Here is a 24,055-nt window from a genome sequence, read left to right on the forward strand (position 1 = left end):
GTAGTCCAGCCTGAGTAAGGCGCACTGCAAAATGGCACTGTCTCAGGAGCAGGGCGTCAGAGAGTCACAGTTTGGTCCCCGCTGCTCCCTTGAAGTAAGCTGTGCCAGCCCTTTATTAGTCTGGCTCGCTTCCCCTTTTATGCTTCCTCAGCTGTTCTGGCCAGCCACTGGGGGAACAGACCCTAGGCTCCACCCACTTCCTGCCCACCTGTGCAGAAGTTGAGGTAGCAGCTGCTTCCCACCCCCTCCCCATGGGATCGAAGCAGATAGCCCATCCAGGGGGAGTAAACATTCTTCTTACACTCTTCCCAGTGCAAGCATGCAGCCAGGCTTATTTGAACTGTTGGCACTTCCTTTTCCATAGTGGAATGCTAGCAGATCCTCATAATCTTAAAGTCACTGGCTTGACCCCACTCTCATCCCTGGCCTGTGATGGCCACAGCCTCAAAAACCCCTAAGGATGCAGAGATCCCCTGTGATGCACAGCTCTGAGGCATGCAGGAGGTGCTGACGTCTCACGTAGTAATCCCTGCAGAGCAGGGCCGCACCAGGTCTGGTAGAAGCAGACTCAAAAGGGGTGGAATGGGCAAGATTGACTTTGTAATCATGACGCTTGCCATTCTGTTTTGCTGTATTATGGCTTTCCACCTGCTTCATTTTAACAGCCTGGATTCTTGTTTGGCTTCTCCTAGCCCTCTGGATAGCTATTTGCTCAAGAAGTTCTTCTATTACATGGAACGTTTGGGAGGCAGGAAACTTAGTTGCTCTGCGAGCTTTAGTATACCTATGTGTGTTAATAATGAATTCCTGTTGATTTTATACAAATCTCCCCATTCAAGAGCTCCAAAGTCCCTTGTGGTTTTTTTTTCCTGATTCTGTCCTTTCTTGTTGCTGTTGACACACTTATGTGGTTCAGACTTGGAGAAATAAATATTTGTTTAGTTGCTTTCCTGCTCTGCATGCTCACTGCATTTGCTTAATGATGACTTTGCTTTGCAAGGGATTCAGGGTAATAGAGTCTCCCAGGGAAACAAGAGACTAGTTCGCCACTGACATTACCTGCATTGCCTGAGACTGTATTCCACCCCACCCCACCAAAAATATGTTTGATCTCTTTATTGAATCCACGTGCAATCGAATGTCCCTTTTTCTGGCATGCCTAGATTGCCTACACAGTAGAATATTCATTTCCACAGGTTAGTTCATTCGGTACCATTTGTTCAGGGTCCCCGCCAAATGCCCTGTATTTTCACACTCCCCTTCTACTTGTCCTGACTTGATCAGTGAGGACTCTGCTGTACAAATCTGAGGGCTAAAAACCCCTCCACTACTGTGCATGGGGTTTCTTTGTTCTAGTTTGTCTCAAAATGTGTACCTTTTTATTCTGTCCCACACATCCTTGTGCAGGAGCCTCCCCCTCCCGCCCCCACCCCCACCCAAATAAGCAGTTCTAAAACATGCCCAGTCAAATCGTGCAATCCTGCTTTTTGCCCAGGACATCTAATCAGTCTGCCTGTGTTACCGTAGAGACCCATTTTAAAAAATCGTGGCCTTACATTAAGATTCTTAGTCCATGAATGGCCTGATTTTTCAAATGTGCTAAGCTGCCAGAAGTATGGCTTTTCGAAAAATGCAAAAAAACATTTCATTAAAAAATTTGAAATTTCTCAGTCATTTCAACCCTCATTTTTCAGGGTTTCAAATGTAACATTTTTTTACTTTGATATTTTTCACAAAATCTGAACAAATTCAAATTTTCAAAATTTCATTTCCCTCATATTTCCTCTCTTCCCTCCCATTTTTTTGCCACTGAATGTAATAAAGTGAATAATGTCCAGAGTTTGGGGTGTGTTTTTCATCACTATTTCCTTTCTCTAGTTATTGTTTTTCTGTTCTCCACTCTGTAACTTTTTAAAACTCCTCCACCTTTGGAAAAGTTTTGTTTCATTTACAACTTTCCCTTCAAGAAACCATTTTGGCAGGTAAAGTTTCAGTCAAAAACTTTTGACCAGCTCTACACAGTAGCATCTATTGACTTTACTGGTAGGCCCTGGAAAGTGCCATATTTTTGACAATAGGGCCACTTATTTCAATGATTTAGGTGCTTAAATGTAGACACAATTTTGAACACTTTTGTTTAACTGTGACCATACTTTGGTTTGAACTTGAACTTTGTTGTTTAGTGTGTTCCTACGTATTGCCTCAGAGCGGTAAGAGGATGGCATTGGTAAATCCAGCCTTCATATTAGTTTATGGGAAATCTGTCATTGGTTTGTAAAGGGCCCAAACTATTCATGGACATTATAACAGGTGGCTGCATACTACCGTGTGGTTAAAATGGCTTAACTTCCATTGGAAATGAGATTTTACTGGCTGATAGCAGAGATGGTCGTGGCCAGCAGATGACTGTCAGCATGGGTCTCAATGTATCCCACAATTTATTGGTATTCCCTTGATTCCATGGCGCTATGCATTCATGTATAATTTTCCTGTTAGTACATATACCTGTAATTTTTTGTGGTTATTTATTTGCCAGTGGGAAACCACCTCAAATGCTGCATCTAGTTATTGGTGAGGTTATGCTTGTTGCCCTATTTCCCCTATTGGTGAGGCATGAGAAGATTAGGTAACTAGCTCCAGGTTACAGAGGGAGCTAGTGACTCAGTAAAGATTAAAATCCAGGGAGCTCTTGGATCCTAATTCTTTACTTTAACCGTTAGGCATCACAACCTCTTCATGCTTCTTTCTCAAGTTGGCCAAAATGATGGCTATTTGGTAACTCATCACTGAAATGTTTGGTACTTCTTTCTGTGATCAACATCTGAAAGAATCGTTTGTAGCAAAAAGGATCAAGGAATGTTCTTGTGCTCTCTCTTAATGGGAAGCACAATCCACTAAGGGCAGTCCACTAAGGGTCAGTCGCTAACACTGCATTTAGTGTGCTCTTCTTCCTCTTCATGTTTCTAATTAATGGACTAAACAAACCTGGAGTGATTTACCTCCGAATCCCAGAAGGTCTTGGGCTCCGTAGCTCTGAGGAAATCAGAATGGTTTCCTTTTTTGAGAGGGTCTTGACTTTTTATTCCATGTCAACTTCATGATTCATTTCAACTTCAGTCCTTATTAACTCCACTTTCCTTTCTACTTCCCTCGCCCCCAGAGATATTCAGTGCATATTTAAGTCTTGCATCACCTACCCTGAAAGCACCTAGTATACGTTAAGCGGGATATATCTTGTGTATCCTTTACCACAAAACAAAAGAAATAAAAGTCATATCAGTTCAAAGATTACAAGAAGTCCCATTCAGAAGCTTCTAAATGCAATACTAATAAGAAACTGGATTCTATTTTATTCCAATTAGCCTATAATCCCTACTTTTATAACACGATAGACTTTAAAACATGCAGAATCCTAATAAAACAGAAGACGTTTCTCTTGTTTATATAATCCAGTATACCCTATTTATCAAAAATTGCTATGCATTTGAATGTTAGTGTTATCTTCTCAGTCTTAGTTGCAGGAAACTAAACAGCTCGAGCAGCTAGATTATTTTTAATAAATAAATAAAATTCTCATTTTCTCTGTTTTCAGTAACAGTCAGGCTCGACACCTTCTGTGATGTTGGGTAACAAACATGGTAAAAAGGGTCTGGATGGCTCCCGGAATTAATAATGGACATAGCATCCTGAATTCTCAGTTGCATTAAGGGCCTTTTATACTGCCCTGGCTATATAAAAGGGCCTCAAAGTGGGTGGAAATGTAAGGTCCCTTCACTTACTAGAACAAAGCAGAATCAGACCTAGTAAGCCTTTTGCTCTTGAGTCACTGGCTCATGTTCAGCCCAGATTGATACTGCCTAATGGTTATCACCACTGGATAGTGGTCTGTATGAAAGGAGCTGCCATTTTGGGTCTAATGCCTATAGGAAAAGTGTGCAGTTTGCAGAATACATCACCACACTGGGAGTAGTGCCCTAGAGCCCAAGCGTTGAACAAGAATGGAGACTGAGCTCTCCTTTAAACCCTAGATGATATCCATCAAAGTAGGGTTTGACTTTGAAGTTCATTGGTTGGCCACCTTACCAAAAAAAAACTACTGTATTCTTCAGCAATAGTATAAACTACTGTGTTTTACACTGTTACTTGCACTTTAGAACAGTGCAGGATTTTTTTTTAAATAAGTAGTTAGCCAAAGCTAGTTAAACTTTGAGTTAGTGAAGGGCAAACGTTTTTGGTCTAACTTCAGACCCACTCAAACATCTTAGGTTAGAAAGTTTGACTGGAACTCAAATGTTATTTGGTTTACATTTTCCTTAGGAGAGTCTGTGGAAAGAAGTGGCAGACAGGGGAAGATAGAGATAACTTACAATATATACTCCATAAAGCCCAGACATCTGTTCCAGCTTAGCTTTTAGGGGGGAAATTGGGTGGGTTCTGCTTTACCTAATATACAGCATGGGCTTCCTATTAGAATGCTTTCAGAATGGTATCCGTGGCAGGGGGAAAAGATTTAAATTACACCACAAAAAAGATTTGTGAACTCAAACTAGTTAGGTAGTTCACAATGTGAACAGAACCTTAAGCTCCATGTGCCTGATTCTCATTTATCCTAAGGTGTCTTTACACCACTCTGGCAGTGTAACCTGTGGAACTCATTGCCAGGGGATGTTGTGAAGGCCAAAACTACAACAGGGTTCAAAAAATAACTAGATAAGTTCATGGAGGATAGGTCCATCAACGACTGTTAGCCAAGATGGTCAAGGATGCAACCCCATGTTCTGGGCGTCCCTACCCTCTGATTGCCAGAAGCTGGGAATGGATGACAAGGAATGGATAACTCAAAGACTACCTGTTCTGTTCATTCCCTCTGAAGCACCTGGCATTGGCCAATGTTGGAAGACAGGATACTGGGCTAGATGGACCACAGGTCTGACTCATTATGGCCGTTATTTTGTTTGTATGTTAAATGGACCTTGAAGTGGGTTAGTGTAAATAAGAATCAGGACACATGAGCTTTGCCAATCCTATTTCACACCTATCTATACAATCTCCTTCCCAAGCCATACACGTTCATGCCCATGAGCTCTCCTGATTAGTTATTATCTTTCTCCCATGCAGACTAGCACGTCCTTCAACCGTGACGCTGTGAAGGCAGGGACAGGACGACGCTTCCTCGGTGGCTTATTGGACCATACTTCGTATTGCTATACGCTGGAAGTCTCATTCTACAGCTACATCCTTGGAGGAACTACTTCTACTGTCCCCTATACAGAGGAAGCCTGTATCCTTTACAAATTCATCCTTCCTTCTGAGCGCTTTGAGTGCATCTGAACTGGACATCTGAGGTAAACCCTACTCTAAAGTTAATAGTTTGCTGAGTTGCGAATACATAACTGGAAATATATTTGTTCCTGTTGCTTTAATCTCGGTAATATTATGCTCCACAATTTATAAATACAAGAAGGGAAAAGGCCTATTAGATCAAATAGTCCTTTCCACTGCTGGTAAAAGACTGTTCCTCACACTATATACCTTCCATTTCTTTGTTTCAGTTTACTCCTTATTTTGCTCTTAGCCCTTTACTTGTATGATTGTCTTAATACTCAGAGCAATAGACACCTTTAGCAGAGAGTCATAGGTTCTTCTATGCCAGATGGAGGTGACCTAACTGTCCCCAGTCTATAGCGAAAAGACCGTAAAAGCTCCATTAGGTCCCAGTGCTGCCTCTGGACCGAATCTTTACAAGAAGTGGTCAAAAATGTGGTGGTGGTGGGGGGGGGGGGAGGAGAGAATCATTTAAAAATTTGAAATTGTTTCTGTTTTATGGGGTTTGAAATGGAACCATTTTTCATTCTTGCAAAATTATTTGCAAACTATGTTGATGAAAAACATTCACTTTTTGAAGTTTTCCATTTTCATTCCCCAACACTCCCTCTTCTTTCATCGTCTGGAAAAAAATGATATATTTCTTGCCCTACGTAGTTGTGCAAATTTTATGGATGCGAAAATCATTTCTTGCTAGTGAAAGCAAAAATTGGGTGGTTGGGAGGGCTTGATTCTGGCCAAGTGATGCAGCAAATTGATGTTTACCTTTGCCCTTCCGCCCTTCCTTTGCCCATGAAGGTAAACAGCTTCCAAGGAATAGTTCCCTATTCCCCAAACCCAACTACAGAGCTGAGCAGCCTAGCATAACACTTAAGAAATGCAGCACTGAAGAGAGGAATTGTCACACAGTTAGATTCTGTTTTAATAACTTGTCTTATTATCTCAGCTCTCTGGCCTTTTAGAAACATGCATGTTAGCTTCACATTTAGTTTCCCTCCTCACTGTGCACTCAGTGTGTTGACAACTGCTTATTTACTCTCCCTTTAAAAGTCCTATTTATCAAGAACAATCTTAGTGGAGAGAGAGAGGCAGGCTGCCCCTCTACAAATGAGATCCTGCTTCTCTTGAATATGCATTCCCTTGGTGATTTACATGTCACGCTTGCTTGGCTTGCTATTCAAAGCAGCCCTTTATTTTTTTTCAGGTATGTGGACTCTTTTTTTTATCTATGCGGCATCAACTTGTCGTATGCAGATGGAGCTGCATTGCTCTGGCTTCATACATCATTGCCATGAGCAGCCAGCGAGCAGAAAACAGTTCCAGATCACAGTTATTATCGTTGGTGAGGATGTATGGAAAACTTAGGCGGCAGCTTGATTTTCATAAAACCTGGGCTGACCCTTCAGCTCAAAGTAGCGCAGACGGGGGTTGACTTGCTAACCGCCAAAGCACAAGCTAGAAACCAGTAGCTGCGAGGGGGCAACGGGCTCAGGTTCAGTGTCTACCAAATGAGTTTGAGATTTCCTTTCCTCCTGAGAGTCTCTTTAAAGGCTGCAGTTTGTTATTGTTCTTCCTCGTCAGCTCCATACCCCAATTAGAGGAGGAAACGGAGCTGCTTAAGGGAATCTGTGGTGTGGTTGTGCTTAAACAACCTTGGGCCCCTCTGCTTGTCAACACACAAGCCCTGTCTGTAAGTGCGGATTTCTCCTTGTCACCAAAGCACTGGTGACCAAAAGTAAATTAATAATAACGGACATCCAGATTAGGCCAAAACTGCTGTTTGAAGCGGCCTGCAAATCAGTAAGCAGTTCAAGACGTTGAGGGTTTTGTAATGGCTCTGAACCAAAGACACAGTCAGTCGCTTAACCTCCGAGGAGATGAGCGCTTTTGTTATCTGGTTGCATCCAAGGAGAATGTCAAGCAAACAGACTAAGAAAATATAACGAGTCCCAACACTTTCAGGTGAGTTCAAGTGCTCAGCAAATCTGAAATGAACATGCTGTGATACAGTAACTCCCTTTAAAGACTTGTCTCTGGGGGCCTGATCCATTGAATCAGGGGTGTATTTTTTACTGAATAGGGGTGGGATCAGCGCCTTATTGGGCAGCAATATGTCGTAACGAGAATTCTGCAAACCCTCCAGTTTTGGCTTGACAAATACTTGGCTGAAGCTGTGCCTATGATCCATTGAACTCTGTAGCCAGGAGTAGAGACTGCAAGGGCCTGTCCCCTGTTTCAGCGTTCATAATTGGCCCCACATGAACTCATGGATTTTGTCCCGCAAGTAATAATAATAATCATACAATTTCCTGGGGCTAGACGGCTGAGAATCTCCAAATGCTCTGTTAACATGAATTAGACCTCATATTCCTATAAGGTAGCTGAGTCTAATTAAATCCATTTTACAGATGGATAGACTGAGCTAATTGAATTTAATCTTTTTATTTCATGAGCTTGGCACAAAATGCTATACATTGGCTATGCTGTTGCAACTTCAATGTGCATGATAAATAAGTTCACAATAGTGATGTGGTACTGTATATCTACATATCTCACTCTTCTGTTATTGGTTGAAAAGATCTTTTTATGTCAATAATATGTTTCTTTAGAGCAGTTTCAGGGCACTGTCATCGACTCTATAGTCTATTTGAACTTCTGTCTAGCTGTATTAGGCGTATGTTTACATTTTGCTAGTCACATTAAGTCATGTACTTTGCTCAAAGTTCTGTGATTACGAGGACATTTTCATAATTATCTAGATAGATGGACACCTCTTAGAGATGTGTGAACTTCAAACCTAACTGGTGTTACTTAAATTCTAATATCATTTAGCGTGGCCAATATCCTGAGGATTTTTTGTTTTGTTTTTTTGTTGTTGTTTGGTTTTGCTTTGCTTCTTTTTCTTTAAAAACACAAAAATAAAGATATTGTTTTGTTAAAGTTCATATAATGGTAAAAGTCACATTCTCTGCTCACTTAAACAGAGTTAAAATCCACTACTATGCTCCCACTAAATAAATACCACCTTTACTAGGCAGTAGGTTACTTCTGATTTACACTGGTGAAACCAAGGTCAGAATTTGGCTCTGATGTTGCATGGTTGAAATAAAAAGGAAACACAAGATTAAAGGCTCTTACCTCAGCCACGTTAGATGTGCTATATGTTTTGGGGTGTACATTTTAGGACATCAACAATAACATTTGAGACCTAAAATCTTGGTCTCTTATAACCATCGGAATAAACCATATCACCAACGTGCACCAGGCCTGGATTAACATTGCAGCAGGAATGTTAACTTTTGCCTTTCCTTAGTCTCGCTCTACAGACAACCTTGCACCAACATAGCTTCCTGCATTTCCTATTATATATTCATTATTTTCTTCCTTCAGAAATACATGTTTGGCTCGTAGGAGCTGCTTCTAACTGATATGTAGCTGGTTTACCAGAAACACCAGGGATATATTCTGTAAGCTCAGCTCTGCAGCGTACCCTATGATAACATGTACTGTAGATAACAGTGAAAGGCCTGTGTTTGCAAGGCATAATAAGAGGATTTTAGACTTGTGAAATTGTGGGCTTGCCTGGAAATAAACAAGGTTTTCTCTGTCCACTTAAAACCTCTCTCACACATGCATGGCGTTTGGTAGCAGCTGATTAAAAACGTAAGGGTCTGCTCAACACCAGGTAAAAATGCTTTAAAAGGAGCTGGATATGCTTCCCTTAAACAAACACTAGGCATTTGTAGGGCTTATGACACAAGGCTTTTTATGTGCTCACCAAAGGATCATCAGATGAGCAGCCTAGATAATTCTGTCCCTCTCGTTACTGGGTCGGGGGGATAACGAATTGCCGGCTCTCCACTCGCTAGCTCTGATAGTGCTCACAGAACTCCTTACCCTTAGGGATGCAGCACGACCTGGCTCGGATCCCACATACATCAGAACTTTGACCCATAATGGGCTGTCAAGGGAGCAGCGCCAGGTTCTCTGTCTCATGTTGATGATGTTCTAACTCATTGGGGTTCCTTTCTTGAACCTCTAAAGTGGATCTCAGACTGTAATGTAGGCAGCCCATAGGGAGCTGTAAAAAGAATAAAAGGAGAGCGCAAAGGGGATACACCCTTAAAAACTAAGGGCCCGATTCTGAAATGGGACTATTTACATGAGCGAGGATTTGCAGGAGCGGGCTTGATAATCGTCTTGTCATGATCAAAGCGGTCTGGCAGTCTCAGCCATAGGAATCATCATTTTATGGCGGCACCAGGGCCACCATATTGCGCATCACCCTGGTTATGTCACTTCTTATTTTACATCTGTACAATTACTTCCCTTCAGCAGGAGCTGGATATGCTCAATTCCTTACAATCAAACCCAGCTAAATAGAGCTTTGCTTGCTGGAATTTCTTCTGTATGGTGCAGTGGATAGGACACAGGCTTAGAAGTCTGATCACCTGAGTTCTAATCCTTGTATGGCTTTGAATAAATCATTTCATCTTTCTGCCTCATCCGTAAAATGAGATTAATGATACTTATCTTCCGCTGAAAGATGCTTGGTGATCTGTAGGTGAAAAGCACTGGACAAACACTAAGTATTATTAATATTATTTCTAGTAAAGACTTTTCACTGTAGTATACAATTAAGGAATGAAATCTATACTATGACCTGTTTAACATCCTAGCTGAAGAGATTTACAAAGAAAGATGGCTTCATATCTTTCATTTCACTGGGTGTATTGGGAGAGACTCTAACAGGTGCACCCCTTAAAAAATAAGTTAAGGCATAATTCCATATTATGCCAAATCTCCCAGATGATTTTGGACGTGCAAGATGTATTCACACCATAGAAATCTGTGTGTGCATTTGTGTCTACGCATGCAAAATGAAAATTTAGATGAGTCAGTGTCATTTTATTTGGGCAATTGAAACTCATAACTAAGAAAATTTAGACTGACTGAAAATTGTTGGCGTACAGCTGCAATTACTTGGCTCACCCATATTTAATAGCTAAAAGTTAGCGGAAGGAGGGCTCAGAAGCAAAGGTCCCATGGGGAAAAGTTGAGCCATAGGAAAGGAATATGGTCTTTAGTGCCTGAGGAGGTATGAGTGTGCATACCGATTCCTCAGAAAGAGCATGTAGGATCCCAGTTAATGGCTTAGAGGAGCTATCCTCCACCTGTGCCAGGAAAAAAAATTACATGTATAATCATTCAGACATGAAAAACTATAGCTATAAACTTAGACAATATATAATAGAACATGAACTCAGGGCACACGTTGTAACACAGGACAGAGAGATTTCTGAGATACACTAATGATCCCCTAGAATGGGGAGCACAGGTCTTTTGGTGCCCTTACAGGGGTCTTGATGACCTGTTTGCCTCTACCGCCTCAGTGGGGTCCCTAGAAGAAGGCTTCCCAAAGCCTAACGATATGCTGGGGCATTGGGGGGGAATTCCCAGACATTCAGGGAAGCATTACCAGCCGGGAGCTAATTAGGGAGAAGGAAGTAGCCAACCAGAAACTGAAGCAGGGAGGTCTGCACTGTATGGCTTGTATTTTTGAGATTATTGCTTGTAAAACTGCATGGAAGGAAAGGCAGAGAGAGAGACTACCACAGCTGGTATCTGTAAATCAGTCCCCACCCGTTCCCTGCAATAAGACCCAACCTGTACTTGCTGAGCCCCTGTCTTTCCCTCTCATCCATCTGCTCTGGTCCTTGTTACACCTGCCTGTGGGAAGCTCCCTACTGAGAGCTGAGCAGGAAGGGCAGTTAAAACTAGACATCAGATTCCCATAAAAAGGAACGCCATTGTTGAAGCTTAGCTGGTAAGACAAATGATGGGGTGAAAGTGCTTGTTGGCCCACCTTTTTCCACAATCTTCCTCGGCACCTTTGCTTCAAACTCTGTCTCAGATCAACAAAAGCAACCCCCCTTCACACCCCCACCTAGGGAGAAACGGTGTTGAGTTTACAGCCATAATGTCAAACACTCTTAATACCACTGAAAGCATAGAGTTAAATTATAGAGTTGTAAAGTTACTTTATAGTGATAATGCTGTCAAGCATCAATTTCTCTGCCTCGGGGCACCATGGAAACTCAGTTAATGATATAAGAAGCTGACATTTTCAGGGTTGCAGCTGTTGGCTGATACCCAGAAGGAATCTGCCTGTTTCTTCATATAGGGTGTATATAGGGAGAGCTGCTCAAAGCAAATTAAAAACTAATAAAACTCTGTTTAGTGAAGTGTGGTAGAATGCTAGTCCAGAGCAAGCTACAATGTTGCAATCTGCGAACTCCTTTTCGCCACAGAGTGATTTTCTGCATAGAATGGAGCTGTAAGAAAAACTTCCCTATAAGAGGGTTTTAGTCTGTGTGTTTCCATGTTGATCTGTTTATCTAGCTGTCTGTGTCATTGACTACATAAGTCTACACACGCAGTGGCTGGCAGTGTCAGGTTAAAATGCAAATTAAAACTGTTGACTATAATCAAGTCAGCAATGTCTATAATTTCTGTAATGTGTCCTTTGGAATCCGCACCCTAAAATACTGTGGTATCTTCAGCTGAAAGATGCTATGGGAGTGCAACGTGTCTGTTACAAATGTTCAAGAAGGGAAAAATTGTGTATTTTGCTGAACTGTAATGCATTAATCCCGGATGGTATTTTCAAAGCACTGCTTGGAGACTTAATCACTCCCATTACCATTCTAATGGGAGCCATGGGGCTATAGCTGTAAATGTTGGTTTGGAAATTGACACCACAGTGTTGTACAATTAACTATTCTGTTTTGATTAAAAAACTAGAATGATATACAATTAGCATGGCACATATTAAATGGATCAAAATCTGGCTAACTGATAGATCTTAAAATATAATTGTAAATAGGGAATCATCGTTGAGTGTTTGAGTTTCTAGTGGGGTCCTTCAAGGATCTGTTCTTGGCCCTGCACTATTTAACATATTTATTACTGACCTGGAAGAAAACATGAAATCGTCACTGATAAAGTTGCAATGACACAAAAGTTGCGGGAGTGGTAAATGATGAAGAGGACAGGTCACTGACAGAGGGAGATCTGGATCACTTGGTAAAATGGGCCAGCCAGACAATATGTGTTTTAATAGAGCAAAATATAAATTCTAGGAACAAAGAATGGAGGCAATCCTTAAAGGCTGTGGGATTCTAGCCTGGGAAGCAGTGACTCTGGAAAAGATTTGAGGCTCGTGGTGCATAAACAGCTGAACATGAGCTCTTAGTACGATGCGATGGCCAAAAGAGCTAATGCAAACCTGGGATGCATAAACAAGGGACACTCGACTATGAGTACAGAGGTTATTTTGTCTCTGTATATGGCACCGGTGAGACCGCTGCTGGAATACAGCATCCAGTTCTGGTGTCCATAGTTCAAGAAAGATATTGATAAACAGGAGGGGGTTCAGAGAAGAGCAACAAGATATGAGTAAAGGATTAGAAAACCTGCCTTATGATGACAGACTACAATCTAAAAGTACCTACCTGGGGAACAAATATTTAATAATGGGCTCTTCAATCTAGCAGACAAAGGTATAACACGATTCAATGGTTGGAAGTTGAAGCTAAACAAATTCAGACTGGAAATAAGACATACATGTTTAATGGTGAGAGTAATTAACCATTGGAATAATTTATCAAGGGTTGTGGTGGATTCTTCATCACATATAAATTTTAAAATCTAGATTAAATGTTTTTCTAAAAGGTCTGCTCTCAAAATTATTTTGTGGAAGTTCTATGGCCTGTATTATACAGGAGGTCAGACCAGATGATCACAATGATCCCTTCTATGAATCACGGAATCTTCTTCCTACATGAGGCCTGTTTTAAATCAAACTACAAGTCAGTTTGCAAATTAAGGATCTGACCTTCTGAGATACACTCAGCATCCTTGCATGCTGTTGAACTCTCAGGAGGTGCTTAGCATCCTGCAGGATCGGTCCCTTACTTTTTTAGGTCAGCAACAGTATGAGCACTTGAGATATCTTGGGTTCACAAGCGCCACTTCAATAATCCTAATTGTTCATCATCCTTGTCACAGCACAGGGGCTTCTTGGATGGTGGCAAGGCAAGCTTCCCCCACCAAGAGACTTCAGACCAGTGCTGGTTCGTTCTCCAGGCCCAGTGAGGTGCCCTAGCTGACCAGCTCTAGGGGAGCCCAGCAGCTTGCAGGGTCTCATGCCCTTAGTTTTTCTGTTGTGACTGCCAGTATGCGTGCTAACGAGTGCCAGATTGTGCTGGGGATTTGCTGTCGTCTAGGAACTGATTAAAATAGTTGTCAGCTCGTTCCACATCAGCCATCAACACCGAACAATGGGTTTTGATTGTGACCAGCCAGGCCAGATTTAAACCAGCGACCTAGAAGAGAAAGACTCCGTAACTCATTATGGTTTGTTTGCTTGTGAAATTTACCATTTAATAATAATTTTTAAAAACCCCGACAGGATTTACCGATAAATATTCTTTTAAACCTAAGAGAAGATAGCATATACCTTAGCCAGACCTTGCCCTGAACAATACCCTTTTATGAACGACTTATGGGGACGGGAAGGAAAAGTTTAGTGCATGAGTAATCATGGAGTTATGGCTGTGACATAAATAGGGGGGAAAACTCTCTCCGCGGGCCCTGCTGCTTCACTTGGGGAGTTGACTTTTAAAGTCTTGTACATTTCCATTATGAACATACTTTTCTATAAACTTGTATCTTTCATTTGTCTTATAAGCAACTTCAGAGGAAACTAAGCACATGGCTCTGATAGCTAAGCTCTTGGGTGTTCAGAGCACCATAAAAATTCTATTAGACCTATAGTTAAAATAATTCTTTGGTAAACGTTAAATTCCTATTAGTAACACTTGCTAAACTTAAGTGCGACGGAAAGGGCAAGGCTAATCTGCATGGCAAGGGAGAGCAGGACTTAAAAGATATTAACAATTTGTTGGACATGTCTGAGAGGAGCGAGTTTAATACGAGCGATAGGGTCACTTCCATAGAACTGAAGGTCTGGGGTGGGAGTTGGCTTGAGATGTCGCTGAGCTCTCCTGGGGTAAAAAGAAAATAACCCATTGGAATCAGGGTTTGCGGCATATTTTGAAGTCAGAAATGGAGGAATTGCGATGCCTCTTCTACAGGCCATGTCTACACTACAAGAGCTACAATGTCACAACTACAGCACTTCAGCTATGCTGCCTTAGGGCCATAATGTAGACGCTTCGTAAAGCAATGGAAGGGGTTTCTCTATCACTGTAGGTAATCCACCTCTCTAAGCAGTGGTCGTGAGGTCAACAGAAGAATTCTTCCACATATAAACAGGGGGGTAGGTTGGCGTAGCTACAGTTCTCAGGGAGTGGATTTTTCACACCCCTGAGCACAGGAGCTGTGTCGCCCTAACTTTTAAGTGTAGACTAGCTGATGTCTGTGAAGTATCAGGGGGGTGGCCATGTCAGTCTGTATCCACCAAAACAATGAGGAGTCCAGTGGCACCTTAAAGACTAACAGATTTATTTGGGCCTAAGCTTTCGTGGGTAAAGTGGGTTTTTTACCCACGAACGCTTAGGCCCAAATAAATCTGTTAGTCTGTAAGGTGCCACCAGACTCCCCATGTCTGTGAGACTCTCTTCCTCTTCCCAGTTTCTCTCTCTCTCTCTCTCTCTCTTTTGTGGCCTTGTTTTTTCTGTACCTGCCTCTCTTGTTTCTGGGTCCTCAGTGTTTAATTTTCTGGCTTTTCCCCTCTCCGCTTGCATCAGTTTCTACCTTGGCTCTTGCACTCCCCTTCCTGTCTGTATCTCTTGATACTTTTTGAAGACCGTAGTTCTTTCCCTCATTCTCAGCCATTAGCAATAGCTGCTTTTCATCCACACCACACTATTTACCATTTTCCATCTCTTCCACCTAGATCTGCAGGCTATCCCCTCTGTTCCTCCCTTTTCTACACAGACAGCTCAGCAGGGCTCTGTGATGACAGAGGGAATTATAAGATTTGGAGCTTAAGTTGTCCCTTACTTTATATTATTTAGTCCCAAATTCCAAAGCCCCCAGAGAGTTCACATCTGTTTTTTAATCTTTTGGTGAATGCAATCAGTTAATATTTCACATTTTTATAGCAGCTTTCATCTTAAGATGTTCTGCAGACCTTAACTAAGAACACTGCAGAACATCATGCAAGACAGATACTAGTCTTGGGGAAACCAAGACAGAGAGATTGAGGTATAGCAGGGACCTTCCCAGGAAAGTCAGTGCATCTGTTTATGCCAAGGCTAAATTTCTCATCACGTGACTGGACCGAACAGAGGGAGTTTCTTGTAAAAGCATCTCAGGAGTCCCTTCTTACAGCAGTCCCATCCATCTCTCTCATACAGACCATATATAGTGCAGAAAATACCACAGCAAATAAACAGAGGGATTTTCAGTGGTTAACAAAACCAGTCTGCTAACTTTGATCTAGTTCAGCAGTGCTATCTTTGTATTTTAATGGGCCTGACACCCAAGGGGCAAGGAAACGGAAAATGTGTTTGTTCCTGGGCACACGGGGTATAAAGTGCTGCCGAATCAGACTTCTCTGTAAATTTGCCCTGAAATTGTAATATTTTACACCCACTTTGCCCAGTGGAAAGTCATTATACAAGTGGCTAAGAAGTGGAGAATCGAGCCCTGTGTTTATAATTTGGGTACATCATGCCAGACCTGTGTGTAACGCATATAACAATTTGCACAAATAGCCTGCCCACCTCACTCAAGCAAAACTCCCGCTGATACCAATGGGAAGCTTTATGTGAATAAGCTGGATGGGATTTGGCCCTCTGTGTTCCAGTAAAACACATGGTGTGATCCATCATGAGCTTAAGAAATCCACATGTATCCCACAGTGCTTTTCCAGTCCCAGGGTTTAGGGCCTGATCCAGAGGCCACTGAAGTCACAAGGAGTCAGCTCAGTCCTTTAGGCAGTATTTTCCAAGGGGCTGAAGGAGTCAGGCACTCAGCTCCAACTGAAGGTCAGTGGGATTTGGGCACTGCTGCTTTGCTGTCCTTGGCAGTAAGGCAGCCTCACAAATGCCAAGCTAAATCAATACAAGGCTTGCTCATTCTCACATGCTAACCTATACAAGAGCACTCATCCACAACACATCAGCCACTTCCAGCCTTCAGCCTCCATTGACCTCTTGACATAACAGTCCCACAATTTAACTCCTGTCTCGATTCCACAAGTCCACAACTACTGCTCTCACAATTACCCAATACCCAGACAACCAGCTACTGTGGATGGCCACTGCAAAATCTCAGTTGGGAGGCCTTGATCCATTGCTGCTTCCCCCTCCCCCACAATAAAAAATATTTTGTAGATCACTTGCTGAATTCTAACTAAGAATCATCCGTAAGGCAGCTAAGTGTAATGTGCATCAGAAGCACAAACCTGCCTTGTCTACCCAGAGGTTTTATCCGGGGAAATATTGGGGTGGATCTCAATACACCCCTCTCTTCTGTAAATCCCAAATCACATAGCTCCACTTGGATAAATGGTCTACATTCACATTAAGGTGGCTGAAATGAAAATGGCAAACATCTTAGAATTTTGTTCTCCTTATAGTGTGTGACTGTCCATCTCAATGGTTTTAATGGGAGCTCTGTGTGCATATGTGGAGAGAGGGACATGCCCCTTTTGGGCTTCCCAGGAGGAAGTTGAATGGATCTTTTAAAAAACCCTTGCTCAGTGCTCCCTAGGACTGGGGGAAGGCACTATGTGAGGCTGCTGGCTGAATCTTTTAGAGTAGATTGTGATGTTGCACCCCGTAATGCTTTATAGAAATATGCTTATGAATATAAATATGACATAACTGAAATATGTATTATGCTACATATGCCATGTAACATATCTCTGCAAAGGTTATGATCTTCTGAATATATTCATCCTATTTGTATGCATGTATCATTTTTGTATTTGAAATTATGAATATTGGCTGTGTACTTGTTTGGTTTTAAGTAGCCCCAGTGAAGCATTTGGTCAGTTTCTTGAGAAAAGACTATTCTCAGTAAGTGCCCAATCAAGAAACACTTAATCTGACAATAGACTTTGATAGACGCCAATCCACATCTGAGCTTTCCTGGGAACATTCCTGTAGAGAACCTAGTCATGGACATGTGACTTGCCCAGGTGACTCCAAAACTCCATCTTATAGAGAGGATTCTACACAGGGGGAGGGAGGGGTTTCCACCCACAAGAAAGAAACTATATAAAGTTCTGGGAGACCCCTCCATTTTGTCTTCAGCTGGCTCAAGAGATAGCCTCTCCACCCCCAAAGGATACCTGAAAGAAACTGGAACAAAGGGCAGTAACCATAGGGACATGAGTGATTGTTGGACTCAGACTAGAAGGAGACTAGTCTGTAAAAGAAGCTTACTGGACCATCTCTGAGGGTGAGGTTTCATCTGTAATCACATTCTTACTCTATTAGGCTGAGACTTGCGTGTTCTATTTTATTTTGCTTGGTAATTCACTTTCTTCTGTCTGTTATTACTTGGAACCACTTAAATCCTACTTTTTGTATTTTATAAAATCACTTTTTACTTATTAAGAAAAAGAGTACTAGTGGCACCTTAGAGACTAACCAATTTATTTGAGCATAAGCTTTCGTGAGCTACAGCTCACTTCATCGGATGCATTCAGTGGAAAATACAGTGAGGAGATTTATATACACACAGAACATGAAAAAATGGGTGTTATCATACACATTGTAAGGAGAGTGATCACTTAAGATGAGCTATTACCAGCAGGAGAGTGGGGGGGGGGGGGAGAAAACCTTTTGTAGTGATAATCAAGGTGGGCCATTTCCAGCAGTTAACAGGAACATCTGAGGAGCAGTGGGGGGTGGAAGGGCGGAAATAAACATGGGGAAATAGTTTTACTTTGTGTAATGACACATCCAGTCTCAGTCTCTATTCAAGCCTAAGTTAATTGTATCCAGTTTGCAAATTAATTCCAATTCAGCAGTCTGTCATTGGAGTCTGTTTTTGAAGTTTTTTTGTTGTAATATTGCGACCTTTAGGTCTGAGATCAAGTGACCTAAAGGTCGCAATATTACAACAAAAAGACTTCAAAAACAGACTCCAATGAGAGACTGCTGAATTGGAATTAATTTGCAAACTGGATACAATTAACTTAGGCTTGAATAGAGACTGAGACTGGATGTGTCATTACACAAAGTAAAACTATTTCCCCATGTTTATTTCCCCACCCCCCACTGCTCCTCGGACGTTCCTGTTAACTGCTGGAAATGGCCCACCTTGATTATCACTACAAAAGGTTTTCTCCTCCCTGCTCTCCTGCTGGTAATAGCTCATCTTAAGTGATCACTCTCCTTACAGTGTGTATGATAACACCCATTTTTTCATGTTCTGTGTGTATATAAATCTCCTCACTGTATTTTCCACTGAATGCATCCGATGAAGTGAGCTGTAGCTCACGAAAGCTTATGCTCAAATAAATTGGTTAGTCTCTAAGGTGCCACTAGTACTCCTTTTCTTTTTGCAAATACAGACTAACAGGGCTGCTACTCTGAAACCTTTTTACTTATTAATTAACCCACAGTATGTATTAATACTGGGGGGGGGCAAACAGCTGTGGATATCTCTCTATCAGTGTTATAGAGGGCAAACAATTTATGAGTTTACCCTGTATAAGCTTTATACAGGGTAAAACAGCTTTATGTGGGGTTTGGACCCCATTGAGAGCTGGGCATCTGAGTGCTGGAGACAGGAGCACTTCTCAAGCTGTTTTCAGTTAAGCTTGCCGCTTTTGAGGGATGTGGTTCAGACCTGGGTCTATGTTTGCAGCAGGCTAGCTTGTCTGGCACAACCAGGCAGGGCACTGAAGTCCCAAGATGATGGGGAAAACAGGTTCAGGGGTCATCTCAGCATATCAGGTGGCAGTCCCAAAGGGGGATTCTGTGATCCAACCCATCACATAGATGTTCTAAAATATTTTGCTGGCACCATGGGAAATTGTACAATAGCAGAAGGATTGCCTCTGCTCTCCTGATTGAAATGTGGTTGAGCAAATCCACTGTTGAAGAACACAGGAGATCTGGAATCAGCTTACGAACCCCTCGGCCTCACAATACAGTTGCTTGTGAGTGACAGTCCCCCTTGAGGAAATGTTTGGTATCGTTTGCTGTAGCAGAGATCTAATGCCCAGGATTTGCCACCATGTTTCTGAATGTCAGAGCTGTGCTGAAAGTTTTAGCCTGGTCCCCTACTGGGCTGATGTGTTGCCATCCTCATGGTACACCTACCCTTTCATCACATCTTCCACATTTAATGAGTTCTCTTCACAGGCTGTCCCTTGCCTTTCTGTGAGGTGGAATATGCTTTGTTGGCTGTTCCCCCAGCCAGCCTACAGCGGTAGCACTCCTTCAACTGACAGCGTCTGAATCTTAAGGTCCATCAATATTTTTCTTGAGATGATAAATGATCTGCCAATAAACTAAGGCAGCTGCCAGCTCCATCTGAGAAATGCACCTTTTAGCCCCAGTTTATCCGTGCTTGGTTTAGGTATGTGTCTAGAATCTTTGAAGGCTAAAATGGACTACACCATTTTAGCAAGCCACTGGTAATTTAGATTGTGCAAATCTGGGCGTTTGACAACTACAGGCATTTATGAACTGGGGTACACCAGCCCTAACTCTGAGTGATCCTACTTCAAACAGTCTCCAGTCAGACCTGAATTCAGCATGGAGGGAGCATGCTATACTAAACAACAAAATTGCTATGTTCAGATCTGACTTTAACACATATGGGATCATCATTCTTTCTCTTTCCCCTTCTTTCTCATCTCCCTTACTTATGACTCACATACTGAGTAATCAGGGAAAGGAATGTGTTTTTCTTTCTCAAAATAAGTTCCAGAATGCAGGATCCATGCGGCCCAGGGGTATAAATCAGTGTTTCTTGTGACTAGGGATTCCCGAGCAGCACTGAGGAAAACACTCTGAGGGCGAACACTCAGTGTCAATTCTCAAGGGGAGATTTTGAGGTCCACTGGCTTAGTGCATCTTTCCACCTCCCTGTAGTTATTTTCCGGTAGAGTTAAGCAGTTTCTCTTTCCCCCACCTTGCTTTCCTTCCTGGGTCAGCACCACATAGCATAGCTCATAGTTGCCTGTAGTTAAAGTGCCCTCTTCTGGCATAAGGGAGGTTTTCTTTCATCCCTCAATGGCACTCAAATGAGAAGAATGGGGATTTTTCTTGCAGCTGCTGAAACCAAGAACAAAGCTGGGTTTTGTTTTAAAAAGCCCTGCTTTGACTTAATGGGCAGGGGTGGGCAGTAATTGTAACGACAACCAAGATGTTTCTGAAGTAGCTTGGAATAAGGGACCTTCCCTGCTGTTCTGGTCTTTATAGATTGAAGTTTTCCCTTTCTCCCTGCTCCCCTCTTCCCTTCTGTGCACTGAAGCTAAGATGTAATTTTGTTTCGGGCCCAACAATTGATCTTGTAAATAAAAAAAACATTTTGTTATGACAGATGTCTCTCTCTAGGCCAGATCCTCAGTTGTGTAAATCAAAAGCTACCCAGAATTACATCAACTGAGGATCAGTGGGTGTCTCTAGCTCTCTGTTTTAGACACGCTGGCGCACGCTGGCGAGTCCTGACCCATTCGTTGCAATAGTTTTGCCTTTGACTCCAGTGGTCAATCCTTTGATCCTTATTGATAGAGTAGAAACATTTGGTGGGAGAAGGTGGGTGGGGCAGGAGGGGAAGATAACACAGCCAGTTGTATAAAAGTGACTTCACTGACTATTCAGCTGGGGAGGCAAAGTTTAGATACACTTTTTAATGTGAATTCAAGGTTACCAGCACACACTGCAGAGACTGCATCTCTCTGCCGAGGATTACAATTGGTGTTTAGTAAGAAAAAGGAGCTTCCCGGGCTGCTTTAGTGCATCAGTTACCGTCGGAGGCCTTTCATGCGCGATGGCTTTCTCTGTATATTTAATGAGCATTTCACGCAGTAATTGATTATAGCTGAATTTGGGTTACAAAGCAGGGAACAGCAGGTCAGGGCATTTACTCTGAGGCTAGACTGAATCTGAGTCCCATTTAGATCCTTTATAGCAGGAATATTGTGGTGGTATTTTTTTTAACCAGCCACGTCTTGGCTATTGAGCCCCATTAATAATTCTGTACTTACTGTAGGCTCTTGGAATGTAAATCCTGGTGGACTGGCATAAGTCATTGTCGGAAGTGCACATGGACACTCATCCCATTGCCCTTTGGTAGGGGAAGGAGAAGCAAAAAGAACTGAAAGCAGCATTTGCCAGCAGCTTATAACTTGTGCAGCAGGAGGTCACTTCCCCTTGCCACATCCCCTAAACTGGTGGCAGGGTGAAAGGGGATGCTACAATGGTGCTGTGCTACTAAAGGAACCCCCTACACTGTGGTGATCCTCCCATGGCCTGTTATGCCCCTTCTACACTGGTGGTGCAGTGTAAATCAGCCACAGTGCAGCTAGGTTCAGGGCCATTGTATTCATTTATGAATGTCACTCCTACATTGCTAACCATGGTCTAGTAAATAGGAACTGTGGCCCAATGAACAGGGCATTGGACAGGCACTCAGGAGGCCTGGCTTCTGCTCCCAGCTCTGACCTGTTGTGAGATTTTGTGCAATCATATCGCTGCTCTATGCCTCTGTTTCTTCTTGTACTGTGTCTTTTCTGTTTAGATGGATAGCTCTTCTCTTTGAGGCAGGGATTGTCTCTGACTGTGTGTTTGATTAGCACCTCGCACAGTGGGGCCCTGTTTTTGATTGAACCCCCTTGGTGCTACCACAATATAAATATTTAATAACAATTGGCTGAGGCAAGATTGGGTGCCCCAAAGTAGCATGTTTTCAAGCCACGGTGAATCCTTTGTTTTAATGAGCGACTCCTGCATTCTTGTGACTTCTCTTCTTGTGCCGGCTAGCTCCAGAACTCCAGCCCTGGAAACAAAAGAGTCTGCCCCAGCAAAACACAACTTGAGAGTCTGTGCATCCCAGAGGAGCAGCCCTGACAATGTGGGGGAGCCAACAATGAAAACAGAGCATAGACAAACATTGTAAGGGCCTGTGACAACAGCAAGAGCAAGCTGCTTTTCGTGTGAAAATAATAGCGTCACCTGGAGCCAAAACAATATCCAGCCTGTAAAAGAGTCCACCCTGGCGAATAATATCCTACCACAGATATCCATGACAGACAGCCCCCTAATCTGACCAGTGTGCTGAAGGAAGTAAATGGTCGGACTGACCTGCTCGATGGGGGTGAAGGGATAGGCTGGAAGTGTGCGGGACAGGGAGGAGGGGAATGTATGTGCTTCTTCTTCAAGTTCTGCCCCTAGGAGTGCTCCACTTCAGGTGCAAGCGTGCCCCACATACCTTTGACCAGAGATTTTCATCACCATTGTCCATTCAGCCCATGCCAAGTGCCTGATAGCCTCGGGCCCTGCACGGAGGCCATATCAGGTTGTCTTGGGTTGAGTCAGCACTTGGAGTATCTGCTTGGTGTTTGCCTTGTCTTTTGCTGTGCTTGTTTATCCCAACTTAGCTAGCTAGCTAGTTCTTAGTTTGTAGTAGTCGTTGTTTGTAGTGGTTTTTTAAAGGGTTTTCTTTTTCTCCGTGGAAATCCACCCTGTGGGGAGGCATGCCCAGTTCACCAAGGTTTAGACATTGTCTCTCATGTAGAGAGGCTGTCCCGATCAGCAGCAGACACTTGATGTGCAGCTGTTGCCTGGGAGAGGCATACATCCCTCAGAAGTATCCGTTCTGTTGAGTCCTCAAACCTAGGGCTCAGAAGAGCCAAGAAAGCAGGCTGCAACTTCTGAGGATGGAATGTTCCCTTCATGCCGCTTTGGAGCCAGGTCAGGAGAACCGCTCTGTTCATCACTCCCCAGGGCCTTCTAGTGCCCCTTCAACCTCAGCCCAGCACTCTCCCAGAAAGGGGACATCCTCAGAGTCCTCCTCTAAACATCCTGAGAACAGCAGCTCTAATTCCCCTCCCAAGGGATGCTCCTCAAAAAGACCTTGTTCCCTGACCGGGTCGACAGCCTCAGAGAGAATGTCCTTGAGGCTCAGTAGCATGGCAGCAAAAAGCTTCTATGGTAGCAGTGAAGCAGGAAATCCCCACAGCTCTAAGTCCAGGAATGACTCTTGGGAGGCCTTGGTACTGTCTACTGATGATGAACAGAGAACACACAGAGGACTGGTCCTGTCCAATTTAGCCCCTTTGCCAGTACCCCATGAGGTCTTTGGTACTGTGTAAACCTCCAACCACATCAGTGCCATCTGCGAAGTGCCCTAAATAATTGGTATTGACCAGCAAGGACAAGCATACTGATCCGTTGGTGCCACAATGTCTATCAGGATTGCAATAACCCTTGATGCTGCAACATTTCTCCCTGCCACAACCATACTTGGTACTGCAACATCATTTGATGCCACAAGGTACACAAAGGACTTACTGGTGACTGCTGATCCAGAGTCCCCACTGCTGGTGGGTACTGAGCACATATCAGTACAAAGTTCTACTCCATGTTTGGAGATCTATATGTCCCTGGTACCATCACCTCCCTTTTCTGTTGGAGCTCCACCAACAGAAGAAGAAGAAGAGGACGATGATGAAGATTTTCCTTTAGCATTATCAATTTCTGGTCGGGGTCCCCCAGGTATCCAAGAGTCA

At 42.9% G+C, this 24,055-nt stretch overlaps 1 protein-coding gene across 1 annotated transcript in view; it reads left to right on the forward strand.

Moving 5' to 3' along the window:
• The window catches only part of AGBL4 (AGBL carboxypeptidase 4), a 1,393,122-nt gene that overhangs the window by 1,265,077 nt on the left and 103,990 nt on the right, over positions 1-24,055 (forward strand). Inside the window, exon 11 of the mRNA XM_073357770.1 lies at positions 5,119-5,281. Within this exon, the coding sequence (XP_073213871.1) occupies positions 5,119-5,281 (163 nt within the window). The remainder of the gene's footprint in view (positions 1-5,118; positions 5,282-24,055) is intronic.

The sequence above is a fragment of the Lepidochelys kempii genome, chromosome 8, assembly GCF_965140285.1.
Source record: "Lepidochelys kempii isolate rLepKem1 chromosome 8, rLepKem1.hap1, whole genome shotgun sequence".
NCBI lineage: Eukaryota > Metazoa > Chordata > Testudines > Cheloniidae > Lepidochelys > Lepidochelys kempii.